At 41.9% G+C, this 26,043-nt stretch overlaps 2 protein-coding genes across 4 annotated transcripts in view; one reads left to right on the forward strand and one right to left on the reverse strand.

Moving 5' to 3' along the window:
• Positions 1–255: 255 nt before the first annotated feature.
• LOC110505203 (MAPK/MAK/MRK overlapping kinase) lies at positions 256–8,321 on the reverse strand. Of its 2 annotated transcripts, none has more exons than XM_021584271.2 (12): positions 8,208–8,321; positions 7,046–7,160; positions 6,645–6,734; positions 6,475–6,545; positions 6,273–6,351; positions 6,085–6,133; positions 5,797–5,975; positions 5,467–5,568; positions 5,172–5,345; positions 4,917–5,040; positions 4,496–4,696; positions 256–594 (listed from the first exon to the last, which is right to left on the reverse strand). In XM_021584271.2, exons 2-12 carry the CDS (start codon positions 7,063–7,065, stop codon positions 517–519), a joined length of 1,167 nt encoding a protein of 388 aa, XP_021439946.1. In that variant the 5' UTR covers positions 7,066–7,160; positions 8,208–8,321; the 3' UTR covers positions 256–516. The 2 variants fall into 2 exon arrangements, with proteins under 2 accessions (XP_021439946.1, XP_021439945.1); XM_021584270.2 differs by having other exon boundaries at positions 7,955–8,315.
• A 19-nt stretch (positions 8,322–8,340) lies between these two features.
• LOC110505202 (nuclear export mediator factor Nemf) overlaps positions 8,341–26,043 on the forward strand; it is a 34,675-nt gene continuing 16,972 nt past the window's right edge. For both annotated transcript variants that reach the window (XR_002470712.2, XM_021584269.2), the window contains exons 1-12: positions 8,341–8,539; positions 8,930–8,998; positions 9,154–9,256; positions 9,349–9,474; positions 9,652–9,803; positions 19,840–19,907; positions 20,043–20,132; positions 20,262–20,335; positions 20,433–20,500; positions 20,664–20,739; positions 20,908–21,048; positions 24,645–24,853. Coding sequence is in view for 1 of the 2 variants with exons in the window: in XM_021584269.2 (XP_021439944.1) it covers positions 8,481–8,539; positions 8,930–8,998; positions 9,154–9,256; positions 9,349–9,474; positions 9,652–9,803; positions 19,840–19,907; positions 20,043–20,132; positions 20,262–20,335; positions 20,433–20,500; positions 20,664–20,739; positions 20,908–21,048; positions 24,645–24,853 (1,235 nt within the window). In the remaining variant the exon portion in view is untranslated. The remainder of the gene's footprint in view (positions 8,540–8,929; positions 8,999–9,153; positions 9,257–9,348; positions 9,475–9,651; positions 9,804–19,839; positions 19,908–20,042; positions 20,133–20,261; positions 20,336–20,432; positions 20,501–20,663; positions 20,740–20,907; positions 21,049–24,644; positions 24,854–26,043) is intronic.

Consider the following 26,043-nt stretch of genomic DNA (forward strand, 5'->3'; position numbering starts at 1 on the left):
ATTTTATCAAGCACTAGCATACACTACACTACACTGTGCTGAATCAATGAACTAATGCGGGCTCTTTCATCACTTGACTAACTATATCAGAGCTCATCCTTGAATTTCTGCGTTGCATGCGAGTAGTCATTAGCTACATTTTGAGCAAACTTATCAACAGCTGTTAACATGACACCTAATTTAGTTAGGAAATGTCTGGGTAATTAATGGTTAGTAGGCAATATCTCATTAGGCTAACACTGATGACAGAGTCAAATATACTTTGGGGATCATGTTATATTTCATCTGCAGGAATTATGACTTGTACAAATTAACCCTGGTAATTATTGCTATGTGATATTCCTTTGTCAAAAGCCCTGTTTGCATTTCTCACCAGAAAGTGGCATGCTTTACAGAAGCTGAATAGCTTTGTTCAAACAATATTGTCTTAACATTTCAAACAAAGCAGATTAGAGTATGTACAGTAGCTACAGGTATGTTCTGTTAAACAGCAACGGTTCTTATAAATTGGGGCTCTCAGTAGCCACTGCGTTTCCTGTCCAAAGGAGGCATGTAGTAGGTCTTGAAAGCAGAGCGGTAGGACTCATCCCTTGGCTGTTGGGAAAAGAGACAAAGGTTATTAACATAAATATGAACAACACATGGGTGAGTCCTGATACTGTATGCATCAAGGGTCTCAGAGTAGGAGTGTTGAGCTAGGATAAGTGTTGCCTTTTAGATCATAATGCATAAAATTACAAGGACCTGATCCTAGATCAGCACTTCTTCTGAGACGCTTGACACTTACAGCCTCAGATGTTCTGACATTAGGGTGGTCTTCCATTAGCTCTGCCTTAGCTCACTGGTCACCATAGCTACACCCACCCGTAGCACACGCTCCAGCAGGTATATTTCACTGGTCATCCCCAAAGCCAACACCTCGTTTGGCTGCCTTTCCTTCCAGTTCTCTGCTGCCAATGACTGGAACAAATTGCAAAAATCACTGAAGTTGGAGACGTATCTCCCTCACTAACTTTAAGCGTCAGCTATCAGAGCAGCTTACCAATCGCTGCAGCTGTACACAGCCCATCTGTAAATAGCCCATCCAACTATCTACCTACCTCATCCCCATTTTTGTTTTTCTGCTCTTTTGCACACCAGTATTTCTTCTTGAACATATCACTCCAGTGTAAATTGCTAAATTGTAATTACTTTGCCACTATTGGCCTATTTATTGCCTTACCTCCTTACTTCATTTGCAAACACTGTATACAGATTTTTCTATTGTGTTATTGACTGTACGTTTGTTTATCCCATGTGTAACTCTGTGTTGTTTTTGTTGCACTGCTTTGCTTTATCTTGGCCAGGTCACAGTTGTAAATGAGAACTTGTTCTCAACTGGCCTACCTGGTTAAATAAAGACAAAATAAAAAATAAATAATCCGTGGTCACCAACCTTTTGAGTACACTTTGTGTCAAAGTGCAAGCTGAGATCTACTGTTCTGATTTTTTTTTTTTACTAAAAAAACATAAGCCAGTACTGTAGCAATGAGGTTTGTGCAGTAGGCTATAGGCCCAAAACATGATCACCTCATATTGGCTTTGCTTGACTTGCCAATGAATGCATTGTTCTTCTCAGACTATTGAAAAAAACCATTTAATTTGATGTAGTTTATATGATCACACCGGTAATCGATCAGTTGTTGTATTACTTGTGAGGCACAGCTCAGTGAGCATACATTTAAGTACTTAGCTTCTTTAAAATTTTACTGGGCTGAAGGAGCCTGCATCTGATGGTCAGTCTCAGCAGAGGGAGAGGGCAGCAGACTGAGGGTCCGCCTCTCAACGTCCCTCTGCTCTCCCTTTCCTCCGCTGACACTGACTAAAAAGGGACACTGTCTTCCAGCTGATGGCGAAATTCAAATCGCACCGCATTATTTCTACCTCATGCACAAATTCGTGTTGTTACTCCTATGACCAGAGAAAGTGAAATATTCCTCAATATAAAAAAAAGACCCAAGCTTATCGATACACTTTCCTACTCATTCATTGCCACTGCAGTGCTGGTTGTAGCATGAGTGGAAGTAGGGAGAACGCACATGTTATGGCTTTATAGAAAGTATTGACAGTAGAGGTTGACAGATTAGGATTTTTCAATACCGATACTGACTATTGGAGGACCAAAAAAAGCCGATACCGATTAATCGGACGATTTAAAAAATAGATATTTTTATTTGTAATAATGACAATTACAACAATACTGAATGAACACTTATTTTAACTTAATATAATACATCCATAAAATCAATTTAGCCTCAAATAAATAATGAAACATGTTCAATTTGGTTTAAATAATGCAAAACCAAAGTGTTGGAGAAGAAAGTAAAAGTGCAATATGTGCCATGTAAGAAAGCTAACGTTTAAGTTCCTTGCTCAGAACATGAGAACATATGAACGCTGGTGGTTCCTTTTAACATGAGTCTTCAATATTCCCAGGTAAGAAGTTTTAGGTTGTAGTTAATATAGGAATTATAGGACTATTTCTCTCTATACCATTTGTATTCCATATACCTTTGACTATTGGATGTTCTTATAGGCACTTTATTATTGGCAGTGTAACAGTATAGCTTCTGTCCCTCTCCTCACGCCTACCTGGGCTCGAACCAGGAACACAACAACAGCCACCCTCGATGCAGCGTTACCCATGCAGAGCAAGGGGAACAACTACTCCAAGTCTCAGAGCGAGTGACGTTTGAAACGCTATTAGCGCGCACCCCGCTAACTAACTAGGCATTTCACATTGGTTACACCAGCCTAATCTCGGGAGTTGATAGGCTTGAAGCACAGCGAAGAGCTGCTGTCAAAAAGCACAAAGGTTTATTCTTTCAGTGAAATACGGAACCGTTCTGTATTTTATCTAACGGATGGCATCCCTCAGTCTAAATATTGCTGTTACATTGTACAACCTTCAATGTTATGTCATAATTATGTACAATTCTGGAAAATGAATTACGGCCTTTGTTAGGAATAAATGGACATCACACAGTTCGCAATGAGCCAGGCGGCCCAAACAGCTGCATATACCCTAACTTCTTGCACGGAATGCAAGAGAAGTGACAATTTCCCTAGTTATAAGAAATTCATGTTAGCACGCAATATTAACTAAATATGCAGGTTTAAATATATATACGTGTGTATTGATTTTAAAGAAAGCCATTGATGTTTATGGTTAGGTACATTGGTGCAAATGCGCTTGTTAAATCATCACCCGTTTGTCGAAGTAGGCTGTGATTCAATGAGAAATTAACAGGCACCGTATCGATTATATGCAACACAGGACACACTAGATAACTACACATGGTTGATGATATTACTAGTTTAACTAGTGATTATGTTAAGATTGATTGTTTTTTATAAGATAAGTTTAATGCTAGCTAGCAACTTACCTTGGCTTCTTGCTGACCTCACGTAACAGGTAGTAAGCCTGCCACGCAGGCTCCTCGTGGAGTGCAATGTAGGGCAGGTGGTTAGAGCATTGGACTAGTAAACGTAAGGTTGCAAAAACGAATCCCCGAGCTGACAAGGTAAAAATCTGTCGTTCTGCCCCTGAACAAGGCAGTTAACCCACCGTTCCTAGGCCGTCATTGAAAATAAAAATGTGTTCTTAACTGACTTGCCTAGTTAAATAAAGGTGTAAAAAAAAAAAAATATTTGGCAAATCGGTGTCCAAAAATACCGATTACGATTGTTATGAAAACTTGAAATCGGCCCTAATTAATCGGCCATTACGATTAATTGGTCGACCTCTAGTTGACAGTGCAGAGTAAAAACAAACATGAACTCACTCATAAAAACAGCAACTCTGCTGTAGTCGTTGAAGTCTCTCTCTAGTCATGGTTTTAAAAGTTTAGAAATCTCACAGTATCAATTTTGCTGTAGCTTTCATTTTTTTTAGTGATTTAGCAGACGATCTTATCCAGAGCGACTTACAGTAGTGAGTGCATACATTTGAATACTTTTTCCCCCCATACTGGTCCGCCATGGGAATTGAACCCACAACCCCGGCATTGCAAGCGTCATGCTCTACCAACTGAGCCACACAGGACTTTCTTTTATGCCTTCTACATTACTGCAGACATGGTAATCTGAGCCATCTGATTGGCCAGCGGTGGGCATATAGTGCTCCCCCCGGGAAGGCAGGATTTGTACCCTCTGACAAATAAAATGGGAACACGTTATCCACCCGGCGCACAGGACAGCTGAATCGGGTGCACATACCACCAAAAACGCAAAACGAATTAAAAAAATAGGAACGTAAGGTTTATCGACTTAGAAGGCCTTGGAGATCGACCAGTCAATAGCGATCGACCGTTTGGAGACCACTGCTTTATAAGATGTGCAATAAAGTAATGTCCATACAGGACTTTTGTCGTAGAGAGTAGCCTTAGGGATGTCTTAAAATAGGGAGTAGCCGTAGGGATGTTGTAAAATGTACATCGTAATGGAGTGTGTTTACCTTAGCCAACCGCAAGTGGCACTTTTTTGACGTGATGACTGGAAGGGGGGACCCACAGTGAGTGATGGTAAGAGCTGGCACTGTGGTAACAGGGTAGGTGATCTGGGGTGCAGGCACTACCACATTGAGCTTTGGTAATTCCACTGGATAATGTTGGATGTTGCGTCTGATCCGAGGCTCGGCAACATGCTTTATGTTGTGCTGCAAAACAAAATAATATTAGGCCATCATGAGAGACTAACCACATCATGGGAAAGGGCAGGGCAAAGTGCATCGCAATGGTACTTTTGGTACTATTTCCAGTATGTAGCCTACTATTACATGTCATCCTAATCTTTGTAATGGGGTTTTCATTACTCATAAAATCTGATGTAGGGTCAACCCTTTGGACCTATTTTTAAGCGATGTGGCCATCTCTTACATGCCTCCTGCCCTGTCTGGCCATGCGCCACATGTGATCCACAGAGTTGGGGGTCCCACTGCTCTGTCCTCCCTCTACAGTCCCAATGGCCCTGTGCAGACTATCAGCTCTCCTCTCTGCCAGCCTGAGACAAGGACCAAAGAGGACAGGAGGGAAGATAGCATTTACCAAATGAAATAATGTATCTTACACACTACAATTTTAAGGCACAGTACAGTATGTCTGGATTTTCTATCCAGTACAGTGTGTGCTTACCGTAGCTCTCTAAAATAGGCGTGCTGTAGCGCCGCTCGTGAGCCAATGCGCTCCTCTGGGTCGTAGGCCAGCATCTGGTAGAGCAATGACAGACTGGGCGCAGAACAGTTTGGGATGAGCCGAGAGATCCCACTGCCCTTCCGTGGAGGGAAGTCAAAACGAATCGCCCTAGACCTGTCAGCAATAATGTACAACAATGTCACTAAGGACAATTGTTTCCATTGAACATACTGTGAAGGTATTGGTCTCCATTACATGAGAAACGTATATAATGCAGCCAAAGTAAGAAACGTACTGCCTGAATTTTTGAAGAAGACTGCTGTCAGGTGTACCCAAAACATCATGGATCTTGGTCACCTGATCCAACTCGTTGGTACCCGGAAACAGAGGGCTGAGACTGAAATATAAAAACATGATAATCTGTGATGCCATCAAGGCTACTTACACAACAGTATGTGTTCATGAATTTCTGACTTTGACCATAGAGGAATACATATCACTAAGGCTATAACCTAATTATAATACTACATCCTATTTAGTCGGCTTTTTGGGTATGCAAGGATGGAAAGTACATAAGCAGTATGTAGTTTGAGAATTTGGTCACAGCCAATGACAAGAGAGGTACCTGATAATCTCGTAGAAAACACATCCTACACTCCACATGTCCATCTTGTGTGAGTAATAGCCATCTGTGAGGAGGCACTCTGGGGCTCTGTACCAGCGGGTGGAGATGTACTCTGTGTAGGGGGGCTTGGAGTGCAAACTCCTGCACGAGCCAAAGTCTCCTAGTTTGAGCACATCATGCTATGGAAGCAACCAACCAAATCATGGGCAACATATGGTAAATAATGTAACAGTAACAGTTCTTATTTACAAATTAGCAGGCAAGGTTTTCAGCATCATTTTTACTTACTTTGATGAGAATGTTCTCTGGCTTAACATCACGGTGGAAGATCCCATTGCTGTACGAAGGTAACAAAAGAGTAAAACGGTTTACTTTTAGGGGAAGCAAAACAATTACCCTTAACCCCCCTGTAAGAAATGTAAACAAAAAAAAAGAATTATTTCATGGACAAGCTCCCATCCATATTTCATTCTTACCTATGCATGTGATCGAGTGACTTGCAAAGTTGATACATGTAGTGTCTGATTTTACTTTCTGGCAAAGGTTGTTGCCTCCCTGCAAGTGAGACAAGTTAGCAATACACAAGATAACAGAATTGGAAATAGTCTTTGATGTACTGTAGTTACAGTTATGGTAAAGGTTTAATGTCATTCACAGTAGCAGTTCCCTGTGTCTGACCTCGTATGTACTCATAGATGTTCATCTCCATCAGCTCACATACCAAGGACAGGGTCCCTGATTCTTTGTCACTGTAACACATTGAATGAATCAGACAAAATGATCATGTTATAATTCAGTTCAGGCTTCACGCATACAATGAAAATGACTGTGACAAACATTGTACTCACAATATCAATTCATGCAGCTGAATGATGTTGGGGTGAGGGTTCAGTTTCTTCATGGCCTGGACTTCTCGTAGGTTGTTGGCCTGTTCCAGGCTGAGCAACAAAAAACAAAACACGTTTATTATGTGTAACTTTATCTTTCTATTGTAGAGAACATGTCTCATGACTCATTTTCAAAGATGTAGGCTTAAAAATTATTGCCACAAAACTTCAAGCCACGTTGTATATTGAAACCAATATACACATCAATGGTTGACACCCAGTAGGATAGGTAGGGGTGTCATGCTGCTGCTGCTGGCTTTCGAGGCAAGGGTCAACGTACAAAGAGGATGCCATGCACCTGAAGGCAAGCAGCAGGCAGAAAGAACCATTATATACTTATGGGCAACACTCATGATAATTACCTGCTGAGTGACTGCTTCATCGTTTTACAAGCATAATATTTCCCGTCTTTCAGGCTTTGAGCCTTCACCACTTCTGAAAATGTCCCTTCTCCAATTTTCTTGATTATCTTGTAATCTGCATAAGAACAAAGGAGTTGAGAAAAAAACATGCAGCTATCTACAGTAGCTGTATCTAGCGTACTGTACTAGTTTGCTAACGTTAGTAGCTAGCTAGCTCGTTAGTACAGGCAAACAATTCGATCAACTTACTATCCATTCTTCAAAGTGTACACTGCATATGAATAAATTATCCATAACGTTACTATCTAGTCCTATATTTAAATAACACATATGCGATATTTTCATGACACATTGTTGTCAAAGATTTGTATAACTAATCTCATTGTTCTATTTGTGGTGTTGTGGCATGTATTTCAGCTAACTAACTCCAAGATTGAAAGGCTTGGGGGAAAATACGCCTTTCTGGTCTCTAACATAGGCAATGAATGAAGACATTTCTAATCTCTACTACGAGCTGGCCATGTTGGCTGGGCCGTCACCTTGGTAACCAGGCACGCCTCACCTCAACTCTGACCTAAAAGGTGGATGATTTGAAACAAGAAACTTGTCTCGTACAGTGGCTGGCTATCTATTTCTGACATTGGACTCACACTCAATGATGTATGCACACTTTTACTGTTATGGACATCCACATGCCTGTATTCTGCAAATAGTATAACAATTGTGTTTCTGCTCTATTACAAAAGGTCTGCACCCATCAGTCGCTCAAGCAGAGAGATGGAGCCAAATGCAACATAGCTTACCAAAAAAATGCACAAATGAACCAAACATATATTTCCCATAACGTGGAGCATGTTCATGTAAACATGTTGTTCGTTTGAATGCCATTTTGCGAAGTATTGATCTCACCTTTTTTCCAAAGAAGCTTGCTTAAAATGAGCTCAGATCTATTTCGATTGTACGACGTTGTATTGTTACATAGGTCCATGAAGCTTTTCCAGTCGATACTATGCGTTTTGTTTGCTTTGCGAATGCATGCTCTATTTTTCACACCAACAAGCCAATTTGTGTAATACATAATTATACGTTAGCTGACGAAGAGAACGCATTTAGTACAACAATGCCCAAAATCTACCGTTAATTTGTATCTTGAAACACTCACAAGTAGCAGCGGGTGACCATCACCTGGCAGCATCAACCAACAAAATTCATCATTGCGTAATGTAAATCATTTTCTGCGCATGCACGTGCACAAGTGTGTGTTTGTGTGCGAGAGTCCAAGCTTGCGTGGTATTTTTGATTCAAACAGGATTCCGTACAAATCTAGACCGCGCATGCGTGCTGTAAAAGCTAGCGTGTTTCGTTGCTGTGTGCTGCTCTCCTTGTCTGCAGTGTAAATGTTTCGGACAACGAATACAAACTACTAATTTTTACCATGAAAACAAGATTCAATACCGTGGATATCAGGGCGGTCATTGCTGAGATAAATGCTAAGTAAGTTAGTCTGGTTCATGCATCATGAAACGTGCTAATGTTGGCTAGCTAGTTAACGTTAGCTAGTTACTGTAGCAAATGTCGAAGTTAAAAGAGAGTTTTGGCTTGTTCGACATAGCAGGCGACTGACTGATCTTCAAATCACCTTGGGTCATAAATAACGACTCATTATTATTTGTAGCAAGATCAGTCACAATTTACCCACGAAACCTCACGGTTTTGACACTCGAACACGGCCATTGAATAACTAGCTAACTAAATAACTACTGTCAAAAATGGGTTTTTGACAGTACAGATATCTAGCTAAATGGATAGCTAGCTAACAAAATATGATTGGGACTTATGAATAACGTCAGCATGACACTAACTTAACTTGTTATGTTATCACAGTTACCTTGGTATGCGCGTAAACAACGTGTATGACATCGACACCAAGACCTATCTCATCCGTTTGCAAAAGTAAGTAATATCTGCTGCCTGTCAGTGGTACCAAGCTACAGCAACCATCCATGTTGTTTCCATGATGTTTGTTTCCAGAACTTGTCATGTACACGTAGTCCTAGGGATGACTGGTGTTCAAGGTTAGAATGGAAAACGTTTTTGTTTGTTTTCAGGCCTGACACCAAATCTATTCTACTGGTTGAATCTGGACTCCGCATTCATTCTACAGACTTTGAATGGCCCAAAAATATGATGCCCTCTGGCTTTGCCATGAAAGTGAGGATATGTTGTTTTTTCAGTTGTCCATTCACTTGTCAAGCAATGATGGATGTCTTGGTAACTGACTGTATGATGACAATTCCCCACAGTGTCGAAAGCATCTCAAGTCAAGACGACTAACACAGGTGAAGCAGCTTGGGGTTGACAGGATTGTTGACATCCAGTTTGGCTCAGATGAGGCTGCTTACCATCTGATAGTGGAACTCTATGACAGGGTGAGAAATTACCATTCCCTTTTTCCTCTCTCCGAGTCTGACGTTTTCATTGTACTCCTCAACTGTAGAATACAGTACTCGTTTCATATTTAGCAATGATATTAGATAATCCATGCTGTTCTCTTTATGATCGTCATGTTGAATGCAGTGTAATGTGCACCCCCTGTGTATGTGAAGGGTAACATTATCCTGGCGGACCACGAGTACACCATTCTGAACCTGCTGCGCTTCCGCACAGCAGAGGGAGAGGAAGATGTGAAGATAGCAGTGAGGGAGAGGTATCCTGTGGAGAACGCAAGGCCCCCAGAGCCTCTCATCAGCCTGGAGAGGTAAGACATCCCCTGGAGGCAGATAGTGGGGTAGGATGAATTAATCATGGGTGAAGAGTGGGTTAGGATGAATCATGGGGCCAATGCAGGCAAAAGATTGGGAAAATTTAAATATTTGCAGATTAATTTGGTGAAATGTTGAGGGATTTGTCACAAGATGTTTAGTGATCTAAGCATTGTATTCAATTATATATATATATATATATATATACGGTACCAGTCAAAAGATTGGACACACCTACCCTTTCAAGGGATTTTTATTTTTACTGTTTTATACATTGAAGAATAATAGTGAAGACATCAAAACTATGAAATAACACATGGAATCATGTAGTAACCAAAAAAGTGTTAAACAAATCCTAATATATTTGAGGTTGTTCAAAGTATCCACCCTTTGCCTTGATGACAGTTTTGTACACTTTTGGCATTCTCTCAACCAGCTTCATGAGGTACCGTGGGGCAAAAAAGTATTTAGTCAGTGCACGTTCTCCCACTTAAAAAGATGAGAGGCCTGTAATTTTCATCATATGACAGGACTCAAATCCTGCAGTGCCAGACGTATCCCCCTGCTTAAGCCAGTACATGTCCAGGCCCGTCTGAAGTTTGCTAGAGAGCATTTAGATGAGCATTTGGATGATCCAGAAGAAGATTGGGAGAATGTCATATGGTCAGATGAAACCAAAGTATAACTTTTTGGTAAAAACTCAACTCGTCGTGTTTGGAGGACAAAGAATGCTGAGTTGCATCCAAAGAACACCATACCTACTATGAAGCATGGGGGTGGAAACATGCTTTGGGTCTGTTTTTCTGCAAAGGGACCAGGACGACTGATCCGTGTAAAGCAAAGAATGAATGGGGCCATGTATCGTGAGATTTTGAGTGAAAACCTCCTTCCATCAGCAAGGGCATTGAAGATGAAACGTGGCTGGGTCTTTCAGCATGACAATGATCCCAAACACACTGCCTGGGCAACGAAGAAGTGGCTTCGTAAGAAGCATTTCAAAGTCCTGGAGTGGCCTAGCCAGTCTCCAGATCTCAACCCTATAGAAAATCTTTGGAGGGAGTTGAAAGTCTGTGTTGCCCAGCAACAGCCCCAAAACATCACTGGTCTAGAGGAGATCTGCATGGAGGAATGGGCCAAAATACCAGCAACAGTGTGTGAAAACCTTGTGAAGACTTACAGAAAACATTTGACCTCTGTCATTGCCAACAAAGGGTATATAACACAAGTATTGAGAAACTTTTGTTATTGACCAAATACTTATTTTCCACCATAATTTGCAAATAAATTCATAAAAAATTCTACAATGTGATTTTCTTGATTTTTTTTCTTCTCATTTTGTCTGTCATAGTTGAAGTGTACCTATGATGACAATTGCAGGCCTCATCTTTTTAAGTGGGAGAACTTGTACAATTGTTGGCTGACTAAATACCTTTTTGCCCCACTGTAGTTACCTGGAATGCATTTCAATTAACAGGTGTGCCTTAAGTTAATTTGTGGAATTTCTTTCGTTAATGCGTTTGAGCCAATCAGTTGTTCTGACAAGGTAGGGGTGGTGTACAGAAGATAGCCCTATTTGGTAAAAGACCGAGTCCATATTATGGCAAGAACATCTCAAATAAACAAAGATAAATGACACTCCATCATTACTTTAAAACATGGTCAGTCAATCCAGAAAATTTAAGAACTTTGAAAGTGCAGTCCCAAAAACCATCAGGCGCTATGATGAAACTGGCTCTTACGAGGACCACCACAGAAAAGGAGACCCAGAGTTACCTCTGCTGCAGAGGATAAATTAATTTATTAACTGCACCTCAGATTGCAGCCCAAAAAATAAAAATACATGTATTTCAACCAGGCAAGTTGAGAACAAGTTCTCATTTACAATTGCGACCTGGCCAAGATAAAGCAAAGCAGTTCAACACATACAACGACACAGAGTTACACATGGAGTAAAACAAACATACAGTCAATAATACAGTATAAACAAGTCTATATACGATGTGAGCAAATGAGGTGAGATAAGGGAGGTAAAGGCAAAAAAAGGCCATGGTGGCAAAGTAAATACAATATAGCAAGTAAAACACTGGAATGGTAGATTTGCAATGGAAGAATGTGCAAATTAGAAATTAAAATAATGGGGTGCAAAGGAGCAAAATAAATAAATAAATACCGTAGGGAAAGAGGTAGTTGTTTGGGCTAAATTATAGGTGGGCTATGTACAGGTGCAGTAATCTGTGAGCTGCTCTGACAGTTGGTGCTTAAAGCTAGTGAGGGAGATAAGTGTTTCCAGTTTCAGAGATTTTTGTAGTTCATTCCAGTCATTGGCAGCAGAGAACTGGAAGGAGAGGCGGCCAAAGGAAGAATTGGTTTTGGGGGTGACTAGAGAGATATACCTGCTGGAGCGTGTGCTACAGGTGGGAGATGCTATGGTGACCAGCGAGCTGAGATAAGGGGGGACTTTACCTAGCAGGGTCTTGTAGATGACATGGAGCCAGTGGGTTTGGCGACAGTATGAAGCGAGAGCCAGCCAACGAGAGTGTACAGGTCGCAATGGTGGGTAGTATATGGGGCTTTGGTGACAAAACGGATTGCACTATGATAGACTGCATCCAATTTGTTGAGTAGGGTATTGGAGGCTATTTTGTAAATTACATCGCCAAAGTCGAGAATTGGTAAGATGGTCAGTTTTACAAGGGTATGTTTGGCAGCATGAGTGAAGGATGCTTTGTTGCGAAATAGGAAGCCAATTCTAGATTTAACTTTGGATTGGAGATGTTTGATATGGGTCTGGAAGGAGAGTTTACAGTCTAAACAGACACCTAAGTATTTTTAGTTGTCCACATATTCTAAGTCAGAGCCGTCCAGAGTAGTGATGTTGGGCAGGTGCAGTTAGCGATCGGTTGAAGAGCATGCATTTAGTTTTACTTGTATTTAAGAGCAATTGGAGGCCACGGAAGGAGAGTTGTATGGCATTGAAGCTTGCCTGGAGGGTTGTTAACACAGTGTCCAAAGAAGGCCAGAAGTATACAGAATGGTTTCGTCTGCGTAGAGGTGGATCAGAGACTCACCAACTCATATACAGAGAAGAGAGTCGGTCCAAGAATTGATCCCTGTGGCACCCCCATAGAGACTGCCAGAGGTCCGGACAGCAGACCCTCCGATTTGACACACTGAACTCTATCAGAGAAGTAGTTGGTGAACCAGGCGAGGCAATCATTTGAGAAACCAAGGCTGTCGAGTCTGCTGACGAGGATGTGGTGATTGACAGAGTCGAAAGCCTTGGCCAGATCAATGAATACGGCTGCACCGTAATGTTTCTTATCGATGGTGGTTAAGATATCGTTTAGGACCTTGAGCGTGGCTGAGGTGCACCCATGACCAGCTCTGAAACCAGATTGCATAGCAGAGAAGGTATGGTGAGATTCGAAATGGTCGGTAATTTGTTTGTTGACTTGGCTTTCGAAGACCTTAGAAAGGCATGGTAGGATAGATATAGGTCTGTAGCAGTTTGGGTCAAGAGTGTCCCCCCCTTTGAATAGGGGGATGACCGCAGCTGCTTTCCAATCTTTGGGAATCTCAGACGACACGAAAGAGAGGTTGAACAGGCTAGTAATAGGGGTGGCAACAATTTCGGCAGATAATTTTAGAAAGAAAGGGTCCAGATCGTCTAGCCTGGCTGATTTGTAGGGGTCCAGATTTTGCAGCTCTTTCAGAACATCAGCTGAACGGATTTGGGAGAAGGAGAAATGGGGAAGGCTTGGGCGAGTTGCTGTGGGGGGTGCAGTGCTGTTGACCGGGGTAGGAGTAGCCAGGTGGAAAGCATGGCCAGCCGTAGAAAAATGCTTATTGAAATTCTCAATTATGGTGGATTTATCAGTGGTGACAGTGTTTCCTATCTTCAGTGCAGTGGGCAGCTGGGAGGAGGTGTTCTTATTCTCCATGGACTTTACAGTGTGCCAGAACTTTTTTGAGTTAGTGTTGCAGGAAGCAAATTTCTGCTTGAAAAAGCTAGCCTTAGCTTTTCTAACTGCCTGTGTATAATGGTTTCTAGCTTCCCTGAACAGCTGCATATCACGGGGGCTGTTAGATGCTAATGCAGAACGCCATAGCATGTTTTTGTGTTGGTTAAGGGCAGTCAGGTCTGGGGAGAACCAATCGATATCTGTTCCTGGTTCTAAATTTCTTGAATGGGGCATGTTTATTTAAGATGGTTAGGAAGGCATTTAAAAAAAATATCCAGACATCCTCTACTGACGGGATGAGATCAATATCCTTCCAGGATACCCCGGCCAGGTCGATTAGAAAGTCCTGCTCGCTGAAGTGTTTCAGGGAGCGTTTGACAGTGATGAGTGGAGGTCGTTTGAGGCAGTGATCGCTGAGATCTTGGTTGAAGACAGCAGAGGTGTATTTAGAGGGCAAGTTGGTTAGGATGATATCTATGAGGGTGCCCGTGTTTAAGGCTTTGGGGAGGTACCTGGTAGGTTCATTGATAATTTGTGTGAGATTGAGGGCATCAAGTTTAGATTGTAGGATGGCTGGGGTGTTAAGCATGTTCCAGTTTAGGTCGCCTAGCAGCACGAGCTCTGAAGATAGATGGGGGGCAATCAGTTCACATATGGTGTCCAGAGCACAGCTGGGGTCCAGCGTCTAGAACGTCTGGAACAGAGAGTAAAAGGAGGTTTCTGGGGGCGATAAAATAGCATCAAGGTATAATGTACAGACAAAGGTATGGTAGGATGTGAATACAGTGGAGGTAAACCTAGGTATTGAGTGATGAAGAGAGAGATATTGTCTCTAGAAACAATATTGAAACCAGGAGATGTCATTGCATGTGTGGGTGGTGGAACTAATAGGTTGGATAAGGTATAGTGAGCAGGACTAGAGGCTCTACAGTGAAATAAGCCAATAAACACTAACCAGAACAGCAATGGACAAGGCATATTGACATTAAGGAGAGGCATGCTTAGTCGAGTGATCAAAAGGGTCCAGTGAGTAGAGAGGATTGGTTGGGGGTCACGGCGATTTAGACAGCTAGCCAGGCCATCGGTAGGAAGCTAGCATAGGATGGAGGTCTGTTATTAGCCACCTCTTGCGTTCCGTCAGTAGATTAGTGGGGTTCCGTGTGGTAGAGGGGATTAATCCAAATGACACAACAAAAAAAAAAACTATAGATATAGTTATAGAGGCCCAAGAAGAAAAAATAATAAAAATAAATAAATTAATTGTCAGATTGTCTATTCAGATAGCAGCCGATAAGACAGCTAACGGTTAGCGGGCCGCAGATGGGCGTTCAGGTAACGATGGAGGAGCCAGCCGGATAACTCCTTCGGGTAGATAACGATGGCAGTCCAGTTGTGAAGGCCCGGTTGGGCTCCGCGTAGGCAGTAAAACAGGTCCGGATAGGTGATTGTAGCCCAGGAGTGATTGATGGAACTCTTCAGCTGGCTAGCTCCGGAATAATTTATGTTTGCTCCGGAATCGACAAAAGCCAATAGTCACACGGATAGCAGCTAGCTAGCTGTGAGATCCAGGTATCCAGGTCCAGAGTTAGCGGTTGAAATCCAGGGACATGGAGAGAAAAATTGGTCCGGTATGTTCCGTTCCGCGCTGCGCCGTACAAAACTGGCGATAGATTTCCGAGCTAAAGGATAGCTGATGACCACAAACCGTGGTTAGCTGAATACTAACGATTAGCCAGTAAAGAAGCTACCTAGCTTCTGATTAGCTTCTGGATTAGCTTCTGGATTAGCTTCTGGCTAGCTTCTGGCTAGCTCCTGGCTAGCTTCTGGCTAGTTTCTGGCTAGCTTCTTGGAGGATTACAGATTTGAGGTAAATAATATTTTTTTTATAAATATAAATTGGTGAGGCGGGTTGCAGGAGAATGTTTTGAAGATGAGTTTATGGAAAATTTAAAAAATATATATAAAAGGTATGTGAAAAAAGTTGTGTGTGTATATATATATATATATATATATATATATATATATATATATATATATATATATATATATATATATATATATATATATATACGGGACAAGACGAGGACAAAAGACGTCTGAACAGCTATGCCATCTTGGAATCAATGAATCAAATGCTTCACAGAGTTCAAGTAACAGACGCATCTCAGAGGAGAGTGCATGAATCAAGCCTTCATGGTTGAATTGCTTTACAGAAACCACTACTAAAGGACACACAAAAGAAGAAGAGACTTGCTTGGGCCAAGAAACACGTGCAATGCATATTAGATGGGTGGAAATCTGTCCTTTGGTCTAAGTCTAAATTGGAGATTTTTGGTGCCAACTGCCGTGTCTTTTGTGAGATGCAGAGTAGGTGAACGGAGGATCTCCATGTGTGGTTCTCACCATGAAGCATAGAGGAGGTGGTGTGATGGTGGGGGGTGCTTTGCTGGTGACACTGTCTGTGATTTAGAGTTCAAGTCACACTTAACCAACATGGCTACCACAGCATTCTGCACCGATACGCCATCCATCTGGTTAGGGCTTAGTGGCACTATAATTTGTTTTTCAACAGGACAGTGACCCAACATACCTCCAGGCTGTGTAAGGGCTATTTGACCAAAAAGGAGAGTGATGGAGTGCTGCATCAGATGACCTGGCCTCCACAATCACCCGACCTCAACTCAATTGAGATGGTTTGGGATGAGTTCAGTGAAGGAAAAGCAGCCTACAAGTGCTCAGCATATGTGGGAACTCTTTTGTGGTCACTACATGATTCCATATGTTATTTCATAATTTTGATGTCTTCACTATTATTTTACAATGTAGAAAATAGTACAAATAGAGAATAACCCTTGAATGAGTAGGTGTGTCTAAACTTTTGACTGTGTGTGTGTGTGTGTGTGTGTGTGTGTGTGTGTGTGTGTGTGTGTGTGTAATCTGACAAGGGGAACTGTTTTGAAAACACCACGCCTCCATCTTGACATTCCCCCACCATTGCAAAATGTTTTTGAAGCTATAGAAATGCATTTATTAATGTCTACATTTGTTTTTGTCACATGCATTCTGTTAGACACCTTAATACTTACTTTTTAAATTGTATTATGTCAGCTAAACATAAAAATAAACATGAGAAAATATATAACATTTTCCTTAAAGTTATGCTAATATCCCCACTACAACAACAAAAATACTTGAATATGTGTAATTATCTCCTTTAAATTGAATTGAAATACTGTAGAATTCTATTCATTACTATGGAGGACTGCTCCTTCTATAGGGAGTGACAATATCGCCGTCCGGTGGCTTCAAAGCTCTACAGAGGGTAGTGCGTACAACTCAGTATATCACTGGGGCCGAACTCCCTGCCATCCAGGACTTCATTACCAGGCGGTGTCAGAGGAAAGCCCAAAAATTGTCAGACTCCAGCCACCCAAGTCATAGACTGTTTTCTCTGCTACCGCATTGCAAGCGGTACCGGAGCGACAAGTCTCTGACCAGAAGGCACTTGAACAGCCTATACCCCCAAGCTATATTCACTAGATTCTACCCACACACTCACATACTACACTGACACTCCAACACATACATATATTGACGCCACAGACACACTTTACACACTCTGCTTCTACTCTGTTTATTATACACTGCTCAAAAAAATAAAGGGAACACTTAAACAACATAATGTAACTCCAAGTCAATCACACTTCTGTAAAATCAAACTGTCCACTTAGGAAGCAACACTGATTGACGATACATTTCACATGCTGTTTTGCAAATGGAATAGACAACAGGTAGAAATTATAGACAATTAGCAAGACACCCCCAATAAAGGAGTGGTTCTGCAGGTGGTGACCACAGACCACTTCTCAGTTCCAATGCTTCCTGGCTGATGTTTTGGTCACTTTGGAATGCTGGTGGTGTTTTCACTCTAGTGGTAGCATGAGACAGAGTCTACAACCCACACAAGTGGCTCAGGTAGTGCAGCTCATCCAGGATGGCACATCAATGCGAGCAGTGGCAAGAAGGTTTGCTGGGTCTGTCAGCGTAGTGTCCAGAGCATGGATGCGCTACCAGGAGACAGGCCAGTACATCAGGAGACGTGGAGGAGGTCGTAGGAGGGCAACAACCCAGCAGCAGGACCGCTACCTCCGCCTTTGTGCAACGAGGAGCAGTAAGGAGCACTGCCAGAGCCCTGCAAAATGACCTCCAGCAGGCCACAAATGTGCATGTGTCTGCTCAAACGGTCAGAAACAGACTCCATGAGGGTGGTATGAGGGCCCGACGTCCACAGGTGGGGGTTGTGCTTATAGCCCAACACTGTGCAGGATGTTTGGCATTTGCCAGAGAACACCAAGATTGGCAAATTCGCCACTGGCGCCCTGTGCTCTTCACAGATGAAAGCAGGTTCACAATGAGCACATGTGACAGACGTGACAGTCTGGAGACGCCGTGGAGAACGTTCTGCTGCCTGCAACATCCTCCAGCATGACCGGTTGGGCGGTGGGTCAGTCATGGTGTGGGGTGGCATTTCTTTGGGGGGCCGCACAGCCCTCCATGTGCTCGCCAGAGGTAGCCCGACTGCCATTAGGTACCGAGATGAGATCCTCAGACCCCTTGTGAAACCATATGCTGGTGCGGTTGGCCCTGGGTTCCTCCTAATGCAAGACAATGCTAGACCTCATGTGGCTGGAGTGTGTCAGCAGTTCCTGCAAAAGGAAGGCATTGATGTTATGGACTGGCCCGTCCGTTCCCCAGACCTGAATCCAATTGAGCACATCTGGGACATCATGTCTCGCTCCATCCACCAACGCCACATTGCACCACAGACTGTCCAGGAGTTGGCGGATGCTTTAGTCCAGGTCTGGGAGGAGATCCCTCAGGAGAACATCCGCCACCTCATCAGGACTATGCCCAGGCGTTGTAGGGAGGTCATACAGGCACGTGGAGGCCACACACACTACTGAGCCTCATTTTAACTTGTTTTAAGGACATTACATCAAAGTTGGATCAGCCTGTAGTGTGGTTTTCCACTTTAATTTTGAGTGTGACTCCAAATCCAGGTTGATAAATTTGATTTCCATTGATCATTTTTGTGTGATTTTTGTTGTCAGCTCATTCAACTATGTAAAGAAAAAAGTATTTAATAAGAATATTTCATTCATTCAGATCTAGGATGTGTTATTTTATTTCCCTTTATTTTTTTGAGCAGTGTATATCCTGATTGGCTAGTAACTTTTACCCCTACCCATATGTAGTTGTGTAAAGTTCTTAAGTAAAAAATACTTTGGTGTATCTGTACTTTACTATTTATATTTTTGATAACTTTTACTTCACTACATTCCTAAAGAAAATAATGTACTTTTTACTCCATACATTTTCCCTGACACCAAAAAGTACTTGCTACATTTGGAATGCTTAGCAGGACACATGGTCTAATTCACACACTTATCAAAAGATCCTCTCTGTTCATCTACTGCCACTGATCTGGCAGACTCACTATCCATAAATTAAAAAACAATAAAATGTTGCTGTCTGGTTTGCTTAATATAAGGAATTTGAAAATATTTTTATTGTAAGTTTTGATACTTAAGTATATTTTATCAATTACACTTACTTTTGATTCTTCAGTATATTTTAAACCGAATACTTTTACTCCAGTAGTATTGTACTGCATGTTACTTGAGTATTATTCTATTAAGGTATCTTTTCCACAATTATGACAATTGGGTACTTTTTCCACCACTGCCTACATGTACGTACTGTATTGGCTACCTTGTACCCCTGCGCATTGACTACCCCTGCGCATTGACTTGTATTTCTTACTTTTTAACTCTGCACTGTTGGGAATGGGCTTGTAAGAAAGCATTTAATTGTAAAGTCTACACCTGTTGTATTTGGCGTTGTGACCAATACAATTAGATTTCAAAAAGCAGGACTTTTGCAATCATCCAGCCAGGATTTCTGGAAAACTTGGTTATTTTGGGAAAGTTTACCGGACTTTTGCAACCCTAGTTGGGCACAAGAGTTCATTGAAGAAATAATCCTTTGTTTTGGTTTGTTTTTCATGTAGACTCACTGAAGTCCTGTCGAAGGCCACGAATGGAGAACAGGTGAAAAGGATCCTCAATCCCCACCTTCGTAAGTAGTCTTCATCTCCTCAAAGTGGCTCCATCCATTGCTCATCCAGGTTTAGTTTAAAAATAAATGTTTTACACAATGTTATTATTGTAAACAGCAGACTTACCTTCTAATATGATCTATCTGCTCTTTCAGCATATGGGGCTACTCTCATAGAGCACTGTCTGATGGAAGTGGGACTCCCCGGCTTCATCAAAGTGGACAGCCAGTTTGATACTGCACGAGGTACGTTTCTTTTAGACCAGCTGTAGCCTTTGGCAGATTACAAAGATGTGCTGCTGGTATATACTATTCAATCAATGATCATCAGAATTGTGATATTCTGGATGAAATAGGCTTAATTGTTGTCTGTAGATGCACCCAAAATCCTCGATGCCCTGCAAATGGCAGAAGTTTATATGGAGAAAACGGCAAGCTTCGATGGAAAGGTAGGTCTCACGTCTTATTGAGAATATTCATTCATACATCAGATCCATTTGTCATAGCGAAATGATAGAAAACTGTTTCTCCCTTGTTTCGTTGCAGGGCTACATCATCCAAAAATGTGAGAAGAAACCAAGTTTAGCCCCAGAGAAACCTGAAGAATTGCTCACGTAAGTTATTTTATTTGACTCTCATTCTGTGCTTATGATATTATGTCTCCAAGTTCTGTTACTGGTAAGATCAGCATTACGTCTCACCAGAAGCGTTATGGAGGTTTTTGTTTGCTTGGTTGGTGAGATATGTTCAAGTCTCCAACATTGTCTTCTTTTACAGATATGAGGAATTCCACCCCTTCCTCTTTGCCCAACATGCAAATAGCCACTATGTTGAGTTTGATACATTTGACAAGGTGAATTTTAGAATATATGTCCTTTATATGTATTTATTTACCCTATGCATACGTTGGGAAAAATGTCATTGTTTCCCATACGTACCTAGTGTACTAAAACTATATTGGTATTTTCACAAGACGTAAGGTATGAGATCACTTCAGTAAGTCTTGCTCCTCTGCGCTTAGGCAGTGGACGAATTCTACTCCAAGATGGAGAGTCAGAAGATTGACGTGAAGGCCCTGCAGCAGGAGAAACAGGCTCTGAAAAAGCTGGACAATGTCAAGAGGGACCACGTGCAGAGGCTGGAGGCACTGCACCAACTTCAGGTCAATACTGAAGAACTCTCGCATTACCACCAGACCTGAGCTGTGTTCGAATACTCATACTAACCGCACTAACTGTACTATTTGTGACGTGAATTGAGTACAGTTGAAGTCAGAAGTTTACATACACTTAGGTTGGAGTCAATAAAACTTGTTTTTTCAACCACACAAATTTCTTGTAAACAAACTATAGTTTTGTCAAGTCGGTTAGGACATCTACTTTGTGCATGACACAGGTAAGCTTTCCAACAGTTGTTTACAGACAGATTATTTCACTGTATCACAATTCCAGTGGGTCAGAAGTTTACATACCCTAAGTTGTCTGTGCCTTTTAAACAGCTTGGAAAATTCCAGAAAATTATGTAATGGCTTTAGAAGCTTCTGATCGGCTAATTGGCATCATTTGAGTCAATTGGAGGTGTACCTGTGGATGAATTTCAAGGCCTACCCTGCTTGACATCATGGGAAAATCAAAAGAAATCAGCCAAGTCTGGTTCATCCTTGGGAGCAAACGCCTGAAGGTACCACGTTCATCTGTACAAACAATAGTACGCAATTATAAACACCATGGGATCACACAGCCGCCATACCGCTCAGGAAGGAGACGTGTTCTGTCTCCTAGAGATGAACGTACTTTGGTGCGAAAAGTGCAAATCGATCCCGGAACAGCAGCAAATAACCTTGTGAAGATGCTTGAGGAAACGGGTACAAAAGTATCTATATCCACATTAAAACGAGTCCTATACCAACATAACCTGAAAGACCGGTCAGCAAGGCAGAAGCCACTGCTCCAAAACCGCCATAAAAAAGCCAGACTACGTTTTGTAACTGCACATGGGGACAAAGATTGTACTTTTTGGAGAAATGTCCTCTGGTCTGATGAAACAAAAATAGAACTGTTTGGCCATAATGACCATCGTTATGTTCGGAGGAAAAAGGGAGAGGCTTGCAGCCGAAGACACCATCCCAACCGTGAAGCACGGTGGTGGCAGCATCATGTTGTGGTGGTGCTTTGCTGCAAGAGGGACTGGTGCACTTCACAAAATAGATGGCATCATTAGGTAGGAAAATTATGTGGATGTATTGAAGCAACATCTCGAAGTCATCAGTCACAAAGTTAAAGCTTGGTCGCAAATGGGCCTTCCAAATGGACAATGACCCCAATCATTCTTACAAAGTTGTTGCAAAATGGCTTAAGGTCATCAAAGTCAAGGTATTGGAGTGGCCATCACAAAGCCCTGACCTCTGTCATATAGAAAATGTGTGGGCAGAATTGAAAAGCGTGTGTGAGCAAAGAGGCCAGAAACCTGACTCAGTTACAACAGCTTTGTTAGGAGGAATGGGCCACAATTCACCCAACTTATTGTGGGAAGCTTGTGGAAGGCTACCCGAAATGTTTGACCCAAGTTAATCAATTTAAAGGCAATGCTACCAAATACTAATAGAGTGTATGTAAACTTCTGACCCACTGGGAATGTGATGAAAGAAATAAAAGCTGAAATAAATCATTCTCTCTTCTATTATTCTGACATTTCACATTCTTCAAATAAAGTGGTGATCGGACTTTTTACTAGGATTAAATGTCAGGAATTGTGAAACTGAGTTTAAATGTATTTGGCTAAGGTGTATGTAAACTTCCGACTTCAACTGTATATAGTATGCTTATTGGTCATAGTATGGATATCGTTAGTATGCCAAAAGTTTCCGGATGTCGTCCTAAATTTGCCAAAATACGAAGTATACATGCAGAGGACACCATTTCCGTACTTTTTGGGCTCATTATGCACATCTTCAGAAAATGGGCGTGCCATCACAATGTTTTCAGATTTGGAGAAAATGTCGGACTTCAGCAGTATAGTTTCTGGCTAGAGCGAATTCAAATTCATTGAACTAACTAATGGCAAATATTAATGTTGAGCAATGTAATAAAGTAATGATATTTCAAATAAGTTACGTTACACGTTATGTTGGCTGACAATTTGTTAGCTACGCTATCCTTATGCAAAGCATTACAGCACTATGTACCACCGGTATGTTAGCTAGTTACCTAACGTTAGTTGGATACTAATACATCGAGCTTGCCAGGCAGTATATTAACTATCTGCTAACTAACCAATGTTTTATTGACTAGCTAGTCATTTGTTATGCTAGCAGAGGTTGCACAGCAACAGCATCGACTTCCGGTAGACAGGCGACGCTCTAGTACGCTCAACTGAAATGATACCGTTCGTTTACAGTATACTAAAATTAACTAATATATACTCATTAAGTATGTAGTATGTTAGAATGGGTATTCGAACACAGCCCTGGGTTCAACTAGTATTTGTTTTCTTTCAGATACTTAAACTGCTCTTGATTTAGCCTTCCTTGCTCAATGGAACCAATGGAGTAAACCCGGCACATCAACAGGCAGTCTCAATCAAGCACTCAAAGTATTTAAAAGATAACCGATGATATTTGAACTCGGGTCTGATCACCACAGTGAAAACAAATGGTCAGAGCTAAAGGAGTGCTAATGCTCAAAGAAGTGCTAATGGGTCCGGCCAGAGTCATGTATTTAGAGAGTTGGGCCAATGCGGTTTTACATTATGATGCGTTTACATGACACTTCACCGTTCTATGGCAGCCACCACGTTAGGTCCCAATTTACATTACATGGGGAATATTAAAACAATGTTATGTAACTGAATGTCTAGAATTAGAACAATATTCAAAATTCTAAAAGTTTGCCTCTCTAAATGCATGGCCCTTGGTCCCGCTAATCAACCCAAAAGTACCCACAACTCAAAACAAACACAAACGGGTACACAAAAGAACCCATAACAACCACAAACAGGTTCTCTCTCCCCCTCGCTCTCGCCATACTACCTGTCTAATAAAGAGTCAGGTTATGGCTGGAATGAAGGATGACTGATAGGCTGTGTGGGGGGTAATGATGGGAGGATTGTCCTCCATGATGACCCACTTTGTGTATATGTCCCAAATGGCACACTATTCCCTATAAAGTGTACTTCCCTCTTGGTCAAAAGTAGTGCACTTTATAAGGATGGGGTGGCATTTGGAAATCCGCCTATGTAGCGGAGGAATATGTAGCTCCCAGGCTGTGGTTTACATATTGATCTGATCCGTAATGGGGTGATTGGGTTGATCACCTGATCGATCGGCAGTCACAAACCTTGTTACTGTAGCAGGTGACATGCATGGATTTCCATAATTTCATAGAGGTGAGACTACTCTGCGTCGCAAATGGCAACCTTTTCCCTGTATAGTGCACTACTTTTGGAACATAGTCACCTGGTGTTGGCAGCACCTTATCCCAACATCTCTGTGTGTGTAGGCAACACTAATGTACATAACCTGATCACAGGTAATCTCATTGAAGGAGGAGAGGTGGCTCTGCCAAGACATGTAGTTGAACACCTTCTGTGTGTTATCTAGTTATGATGGTAAGCATGTGTGTCCGTGCCAGGGTTATTTCGAAATGAAGATGGTCAATTCAAGAAGTGATTTTAATTTAAAACGGAAAGACTTTTGATATAAATAGCTTGTACTCAGTTATGCGAATGCTAAAGGAGTGCTAATGCTAACATGTGTTGCAGGAGGTAGACAGGCTTAGGGGCGAGCTGGTGGAAATAAACTTGCCCATAGTGGAGAGGGCTCTGCAGGTGGTGCGGAGCGCCCTGGCCAACCAGGTGGACTGGGCCGAGATAGGGCTGATCGTCAAGGAGGCCCAGGCTGCCGGAGACCCAGTGGCCTGCGCCATCAAGGAGCTGAAGCTGCAGACCAACCACATCACAATGCTTTTAAAGTGAGTTGATGCCCAAAATGGGGATACATTTCTAATTGCCCCTCAGGGATTGATAAAGTCATATTGAATTGAACTGTCTTTGGTTCGGTTTAACTTGACTTACTGCCCTTTAACATTACAACTGAGCTGAGCTGTACTAAGCTAACCTGGTTACGCATCCATCCTATGCTGCTGCAATCTTGCTGGAAGGTTGTGGGAGCGTGGCGTTGCAGTTTCCCAGCATATATCGCCCACAGCGTCTAGGATTTGAATCCCACGTCCTTGATGCTCCCCTCTATCACTGTGTCCCATCCTCTTTCAAACTGTCTAAATAAGCTGAACAATATGTAAGGGGGGCCGAGCTCTTTACTGTAGGTGTCATATGTATGCATTTATAAAGCCTTGTATAAACAGTGTTGCCAAGAATCCCACTCGAAAGGAAAAATGTGATATTGTATCCAGCACAGAACAGTTCATAGTACTCCAAATACTATGAATCAACCACTAACCCACCTTTATCTGCCCTCTAGCCAATTAAATAGATGGATGCTGAACAGAAAGAACAGGGTCATGCTCATTAGGGCCTCCATTAGAGTTCCATGTAATACTGTGTGCCTCCCATAGTCTGTTCTGGACTTGAGGACTGTGAAGAGACCTCTTGTTGCATGTCTTGAGGGGTATGCATGGGTGTCCGAGCTGTGTGCCAGTAATTTAGACAGACCACTCGGTGCATTCAACATGTCAATTCCTCTCATAAATAAAAGTAGTGATGAAGTCAATCTCTCCTCCATTTTCAGCCAGGAGAGATTGACATGCATATTATTAATATTAGCTCTCTGTGTACATCCAAGGGCCGGCCATGCTACCCTGTTCTGAGCCAATTGCAATTTTCCTAAGTCCTTTTTTGTGGCACCTGACCACACGACTGAACAGTAGTTAATGTGTGACAAGACTAGGGCCTGTAGGACCTGCCTTGTTGATAGTGTTGTTAAGAAGGCAGAGCATTGCATTATTATAGACAGACTTCTCCCCATCTTAGTTACTACTGCATCAATATGTTTTGACCATGACAGTTTACAGTCTAGTGCTACTCCAAGCAGTTTAGTCATCTCAACTAGCTCAATTTCTGCATGATTTATTACAAGATTTAGTTGGGTTTAGTGAGTGTTTTGCTCCAAATACAATGCATTTAGTTTTAGAAATATTTAGGG

The sequence above is a fragment of the Oncorhynchus mykiss genome, chromosome 25 (assembly GCF_013265735.2).
Source record: "Oncorhynchus mykiss isolate Arlee chromosome 25, USDA_OmykA_1.1, whole genome shotgun sequence".
NCBI lineage: Eukaryota > Metazoa > Chordata > Actinopteri > Salmoniformes > Salmonidae > Oncorhynchus > Oncorhynchus mykiss.